General features: G+C 33.2%; 1 protein-coding gene across 2 annotated transcripts; it reads left to right on the top strand.

Annotated features, from left to right (window-relative positions):
- The first annotated feature begins 1,656 nt into the window (after positions 1–1,656).
- On the top strand, positions 1,657–7,246 carry LOC141451348 (venom protease-like). 2 transcript variants are annotated; one of them, XM_074122655.1, is made up of 8 exons: positions 1,657–1,801; positions 1,908–2,294; positions 2,544–2,780; positions 2,926–3,047; positions 3,747–3,856; positions 4,459–4,718; positions 4,876–5,042; positions 6,808–7,246. In XM_074122655.1, the coding sequence occupies exons 2-8, from the start codon at positions 2,216–2,218 to the stop codon at positions 6,973–6,975; spliced, it is 1,143 nt and encodes a 380-aa protein (XP_073978756.1). In that variant the 5' UTR covers positions 1,657–1,801; positions 1,908–2,215; the 3' UTR covers positions 6,976–7,246. The 2 variants fall into 2 exon arrangements, with proteins under 2 accessions (XP_073978756.1, XP_073978755.1); XM_074122654.1 differs by having other exon boundaries at positions 1,683–2,294.
- Positions 7,247–7,653: the final 407 nt, after the last annotated feature.

Genomic DNA, 7,653 nt, shown 5'->3' with positions numbered 1-7,653 from the left:
CACATACAGACGTTATGAAATTAATCCAAATGATTTGAGGTTAGTCAAATGATTCGTAGATGGTCTGCAAGCAATGAACTTCGCACAGTTTTAATAATTAGATACAGCCTTAAAGTTTTACTAAGTAAAGCTATTGAAGCCATTAATAAATGATCATGCAATGACCTTCAATTTATCCAAGCTACAGTTCCCAATATTGAATTTTTGAAACCAACATTGAACAGAACTCTATCATATCATGTTTCTCAAGCCAAAGTAACTAATACTAGTTTGAAATCGTGGTATAATGAAGTCTCTCAAAACTTGAATGAAGAAGGAATTGCAGATTCCTTAAAGGTTTGGACGTAATTAAAATTCTCCGGTAGGACAGATGTATAAGGGTTGATCGTAAAACACTTCATGAAAAAGCCTAATTTTGAAAAACATTACATTATTTAGGAATGCCAATTTAAAAACCGATTGCAAGACTGATTTTTGTTATAAATCAAATTGGAGAAGTGATTTAGATATTTTTAATCATACCTAATGTCGTTTCGTCAATATACTTGTTTGACTTGTTTTACACAGAGTACCCCCAAAAATTTGATGTCAATCTCCGGGTCACTGACTTACTACAAAAAAATCATTTTTGGTTTACATAAAGATCGACTTTACTGCTATTTAAATATTAATAATTCATAATACATCCTCGAATTCTTTCTTAAACTGTCAATTACCGGTCCCTTCAGCCTACAATATTGAACTGTAAAGCATAAAGATTCATTTATAAGTAAAGATGAAAATGATTTTGGGCTGCTAGGTTAGTTCGAGAAGAGTAATGCGGTCATTTATACGCGTAGAATATGAACCGAGATTGAAAGTTGTGGGAAGTACCTCCCGGGAAATCAGCAATACATTCATGGTATGTATATTCAACTCACTCTCAGTTAGATACTCATCCATTGCTACCTCCTTTCTCATACTGGGTTTGTGGTCCATGTTCTTATACCACATACTCACACTAATTACACTATATTTATTGTTGGAAACAGTTCGTGATTAGGTCTAGTTTCTTAATGAAGATTCAAAATGTCTGATTCTCAAACCAACTTTATTTAAAAAATAAAAACCTTTCAATAAAGAAATCTAGGTTGATAATATAGCAAGGATAAATTAGATAAAAACTAAACTTTCATGTATCGATACTTGTAAGACAGATGTACTTTTACTATCAGAAGTGTGCTGCAAGAATGGTATGAAGAGTTTATGTAGGAGATATGTACTAGGAGACTTGAAGAAGACATATATTCTACTCTTATCACAATTGATGGTGATACCTTTGAAGAATCCAAACTAAAATGGGTCGAAATACCTTTTACCTCAGGCAACTCATAACCTTCAATGATAGTGTTCAAGGACATAAAAGACTCATTGGCACAAGCTTACAAAAGGTTTTGGATCTTAAATTTATATTTAAAAGCAAAATGAGCACCCATCTAAATGTCTGATTTTCGAAGCTTGTCTGCCTGATGGAGCCTAAATCTGGGATCTGTCGAGAATTAAAAATTGACTTGAAGCAATTAAGCGTTCGATTGATCGATTTTGGCCAAAGTTTATTGTCACTTTTTTAATTTTTCCACTATCTGTTATTTCCCGTTTTTGGGATATTATGCTGACTGCATGTACAAATTTGTAAAAACTGCTTTTCGAATGCGACAAAAACATGTACTTCCCTACATCGGGAAGTTGTGATTAGAAGAATTATAAATAAGGTCATTTTTAAACGTAAAGAGTAATTAATCACAGATAGTCAACAAGGAAGGTGGGGCAATATTACTAGCTTAGTAGTGCTTGGAAATGGTGAAACGAGGTATTTCAACTTATTCAAACAAGTCGAAGAGTAATTGACAAAATGTACTTTTTTTTAGCTAAAAAAAATGGGAACACACTGATATCATGTGGTATAAGTGATGTAAAGACAGTTGGTATTTTATGTTTCACATTCAAAGGATTCCCTGAAAATATTTATCTAACAAATGATCATCGCTAGAAGAGTAATTATCTCAAAAGAGTGGGACCTGTGAATAACTGGGAATAAAACTGGAGATGACTCCTGTGTACTTCCAAATGGCTTCCCAGATGACTCCAACCTCTGTAATATAATATAAGAAAGTGGTAACCTTATATTCTATATCATCAGTTGCCTCACTGGCGCCGTGAAGTTGCATCAGATACAATGTTGCTTCTAATCTGTTTTATTCTAATACATATGGTCACCCTTATTAATAGCCAGTCAACTCTGGGACTTGGAAAAGGTACGTCATGTTAATGTTAATTTTCTTCTAATGTTCAAACAAATTTTACGCTGTTATTCACAATCTTTTTCAATAAGTTAAACTGTAAAACAATATTTTTCTTCAGTTAATGCCATGTTTTATTTGGGTTGCTCAAAAAACTATGAATTAAATATCCAATTTATTGTTATTTACTGAGTTTGAAAAAGAACAGTCAGTTTTTAAACCTAGAAAATTATTGATTTTCTAATAATGCTATCCTACTTTCAGGTGCCGTATGCAAAGGTCGAGGAAAGAACGCTTGGAAATGTAAACTTACATTGGATTGTCCACAAATTGGAGATTTTAAAAAGAAAAACCATAGTATTTGCAATTTTGAAGGTATAGATCCGATTATCTGTTGTCCGCCGCCTTCTCGAAATTTTAATAAACGTAAACAGAATAAAAATTCTAGAAAAAATCGCAATAAAGCGTTAAAAATTGTTTCCAATGGAAATGCTAAAATCAGTAAGTATACACTTTTAAATTAGTGATTCTTCTCAGTTTGCTGCCAACAGTTCAGAGTTGTTGAACAATTCAGAAATGATGTTGCGAGTATTTCCTAGATACCGCGATTAATTATGGTGAAAATACATGTAAATTGCTTGTTTAGAGTGTCTACTGTATAACAGGAATCATTGTGGAAATTACTTAAGAGTTCGCAGAAGTATCTGGAGGTCCATACCTGTAGTAGTCGGCGGTAGAACAGCAAAACCTAAAGAACACAAAGCAATGGTATGTCTGAGCAAGTTATGTTTTTTACATAAAAAAAAATTTGTTTCTATTCCCAGCAAGATTGAAAGTATAGCGTTGAAATTGTGTATGCCTCTTATTGGTACTTCTTCAGGCGCTACATATCTCATGTTCGAATGTTCTAATTTCAAAAAGTCTAAAATTTATTCACTTTGACTGAAGATCATCTGTACCTACCTACCTGCCTGCCGCTTATTTATTACGTACAATCTATTCGGAGTTAGAGTAAGCTGTTCAGGGGAAAGAAACTGCTAAGGAGTCTGCCTTTTTGGTTATTCTGCCACATGATCGTTTATTTCCCGAACTGACTCGCTCTTCAAGAAGAAAATTAGAGTATATGAGAATTTATTGATTGACAGCTTCACTTAACATACAATAAATTTGAAATTAAAGTACTAATAAATACATGTGAGTATTAAAAGTGCTGCAGGAATAATAATATAAATATAAACAGACTTTAAAGCATACTCTTGATTAGACACAGGCACTTAAACTGTTATGTTGAAAAATAAATAGAATTTAGGGAGTCGTTTATTACTTCCATTAAAACTGTAAACCTTGTAGTTCGTCTGTTTGATTATTGAATTAATTTCGTAGTTTATATCTTGTGCTCTTCTCAATACAAATATTTAAAATGAAACAATTTATAATGATCACGTTATTTATTTTATTTTTTTCTAGGTAGTGATAGGTTATGGCAGTGCGATATCCAAAAGTTGGGATTGTGGTGGAAGTTTGATTGCTGAGAGATGGGTATTGAGTGCTGCGCATTGTGCACAATCACAGACACAGTTAGTTTCTTTTAGATTTTCTAAACTTTTTAACTTTATGTTGTTAACAACGAAAACATTCCCAGGCTATTATAGTCTTCTTCTTACTTTTGGCAATAGGAAATATTGTGATCGTGTTTTACTAGAAACGTATGTAATAAGGTGCGCTGAATTTTTATAAAATGGACTGTTGTGCTCGAAATGACACAAAAATTCAAATAAATCGCTGAGAACCTATTTTAAAACCATTAGGTTAAAACCGAGACGCCGTCCCCTACACATCAAGCAAACTTTCATTTGAAAGCACCAGCTTATTCAGTGGATTTGTTTCAAGCTATTATCGTATGTGATTCCTACGATTTCCTTTAATCATTGCTATTCTTTACATCCATAACTTGTATTTCAAACATTTATACCAGGAAAATTTAATAAGAAAGTTGCGACGGGTATTTTGTACTTGTTTTTAAAGTGCTATGCATGGTATGGTACTAACGAACAGTTTCATTTTAGTACTAAGTTTTACAAGGAAATCAAACTTTTTGGAAATATATAAAATACCTGGGCATTGTAGTAAAAGAAGTTTGTGTATACATCATACCAATTTAATTTTTTTTTTTTTTCAGAGGACCAGCTAGATGGGCTAGAGTTGGCGATTTAGATATATCCAGTACAAATGAAGATGCCCGTCCGCAAGAGAAAATAATTATGGATAGAATAATACATCCAAATTATAAAGAACCGGCCGTTTATAATGACATAGCTCTGTTCAAACTGAATTCAGATGTTTTATTTAATGATTGGGTAGCACCAATTTGTTTGCATACTGAAACGAATATTAATGCACCTAAAGCAATCGTTACTGGCTGGGGTAGATTAGATTTTGGTAAGATTTTATCACTGTTCCAAAGGACTAAATTATTTTACACAAATCTTTTTTGTCATAGAAAGAAAACACTAAATCTATTTTTAAAAGTTTTTAGAGCAAAGATTGCAAATTTTAAGAAAAGGATAATATAAGTTTTTATTTATCTTTCTTAAAGCTGGCGATGTAAGTGCTAAGTTGCAAGAGGTACAGATTACACTAGTCAATGGATCAGAATGCAAACGATTATACTCCAGCAGCCATGACAGGAAAATTCCTCGCGGTATTAACATAGAGAGTATGATATGCGCTGGGGAAAAGGAAGGTGGAAAAGATGCTTGTTCTGTAAGTATTTCTTATTCTAATGTTTTATCAAATAGAAATCTAAACTAATAGACAATTAAAATAAAGTTATCAAAGTTTTTTTCTCATTTTTAATGCAAGGCAGCGATATCAATTTTAAATTTTAAAAAACAAAGAAGACCAATTCTTTGCACAAGGTGCTACTACAACTAAAAGAAAAGCGCATAAAAAAAACTAATATCGATATAAGAGGTCTAAAATTGATTAGATCTAAAGTAGATTGTGGAACCGATTTTTTGTTTGGAAAACTTTTTAAAGGTTCTTAACTTAATCGATTCTCTGGTAGTATCGCCCGGCAATATTCTTTGACAGCACTGTAGACGGAAAAATCTTGGAGTAGAATTTCTTTGTGATGATACAATGAGGTCCAGTAACAGTATATTTCAAAAAAAGAATTTGTTGAAATACTGGAAGATTCTTTTAGGCCAGCTCGTGAAAAGAATTGAATTCCTCTAAAAGGCGTGTTCTACCCCTTCACTACTTTAGTTTAATAAATTGCTCGAAGAGCATGAGACTTTTACAAGACAATTGATAAGAACTTCGAAGGTTCTTCAAATGATTCTCTAAAGTGTATTTTAATACTTTTCTTTTCCCATATATTTCTGAACTGAGACCTTACAAGCTTAGTAAATAGTTCAGTGTGGAATAAAATCCTAAATAGAAAGAGAGGGCCAAAAGACCCCACAGTTACCTCGAACCAAATAAAAGAGCCCAGCAGAAATAAATGGAATAGGTGTATACTTAATTGCCCCGAAATTCGAGGATGCATTATCACTCTTCTTTTAATAGAGATTCAGTACTTGCAAGAGCACTGCTTATTTCTTTGCTAAATGGAACGTGTAGTTGTCGACCTCTCATTAAATATGCTCGCCATGCCTGGTCTTATCGTTATCAGCTGGTTCAAGAAGTTAATTTTTAATAATTTATAATTCTGTTATGTATCGGTTATTTCGTTTTATTTCTAGTTCAGATATTTATTTTTATTTTTTACTTTTCTTTTTTTTCTTTCTGTATGTATACGTATTATATTTTTGTAGAAACATCAATTCCGGCTGACGGATTTTCCAAGCCGTACAATATTTGCATTTTGTAATTTGTGTTTTCTAAGAACAATAAATATTATTATTATTATTTTTTTGCGCATCAACAGCTGAGGTTATTAGCGCCCGGAGCTTTTTCCAGTGTACTGCCGGCCTCCGGGCAGTGTTCTCTCGTTACAGACAACACTGTCCATCACCGGACAGTGAGCTGTAAGAAGCTCCTAGGAAGAGAAAATCTAAGGGTCAGCTGCTGGATTCGAACCCGGGACCTCCGCGTGGGAGTCCAGTATGCTAACCTCATAGCTAATCCCTTCCCTTATTTTTTTTTTTTTTTTTTTTTTTTTTTTTTTTTTTTTTTTTTTTTTTGGCGCATCAACAGCTGAGGTCATTAGCGCCCGGAGCTTTTTCCAGTGCACTGCCGGCCTCCGGACAGTGTTCTCTCGTTACAGACAACACTGTCCATCACCGGACAGTGAGCTGTAAGAAGCTCCTAGGAAGAGAAAATCTAAGGGTCAGCTGCTGGATTCGAACCCGGGACCTCCGCGTGGGAGTCCAGTATGCTAACCTCATAGCTAATCCCTTCCCTATCCCTTCCCTTATTATTATTAGTTCTCAGGCTGGTCGATTTAACTACAATTTATATGAACTAATTTTAAAGAGTTTATTAAATGTTCACTAAAATAACATCTAAATAATGTTCTTTACAGGGAGACTCTGGAGGTCCATTAGTGATAGAAGTACTTGGGAATTGTCTTAAAACACAAATCGGAATAACTTCTTTTGGCAAAGAATGTGGATTGCCAAACACACCTGGAGTGTACACGATGGTATCGCATTTTATACCATGGATTGAATCTATTGTTTGGCCAAACTAATATATTTTTTATATATTTTTTACTGAAAAAGTCTGTTTAAGTAAATATTATCTAGCATTAATTAGTAGTTCTGTTTTGTTAAATTATACAGATAGCATTTAAAAATTATTTCTAAGTTTGTTGAGATTTAATATTGAAAGGAAATTTCATCTTTATACACTTTAAATTTTAACAGTAATTTTAAAATTATTTCATTTATCTGAATGTGTTTGTATTTGTTTTTTACAGAGTAAATTTTTATTAATTTTTTTTCTTTATTCTATAAAGTTCTAATACAACATTTATTTACCTTCTTACTACTAGATTATCATTTTGTTTTTGTTCACGTTTTGAGATTCCCTGAGCAAAAAAGGTTTTTCAAATTTCTTTTGCCTATCGTTTAGGATGTGTGTGTACGGGGGTCGTTTGAAAAGTGCGTGCAAAAATAAAAACTATTTAATTTTTTGGGGTGAACCTTTTTTATTTTTCAACATAGTCTCCTTTTAGGCTTATACACTTCGTCCAACGCTGCTCTAGTTTGTTGATCCCTTCCGAATAATAGGATTTGTCCAAGTCTGAAAAATAGCCATTCGTTTCTGCAATCACCTCCTCGTTTGAATAAAATCTTTTTCCCGCCAGCCATTTCTTCATATTGGGGAACAAATAGTAGTCCGAGGGAGCCAAGTCTGGAGAATAGGG

Source organism: Rhodnius prolixus, unplaced genomic scaffold, assembly GCF_049639745.1.
Source record: "Rhodnius prolixus isolate KJV_2025 unplaced genomic scaffold, Rpr scaffold_8, whole genome shotgun sequence".
Classification (NCBI taxonomy): Eukaryota; Metazoa; Arthropoda; class Insecta; order Hemiptera; family Reduviidae; genus Rhodnius; species Rhodnius prolixus.
The sequence above is the reverse complement of the archived record's forward strand: the minus strand, read 5'-3'. Positions and strand labels throughout refer to the sequence as shown.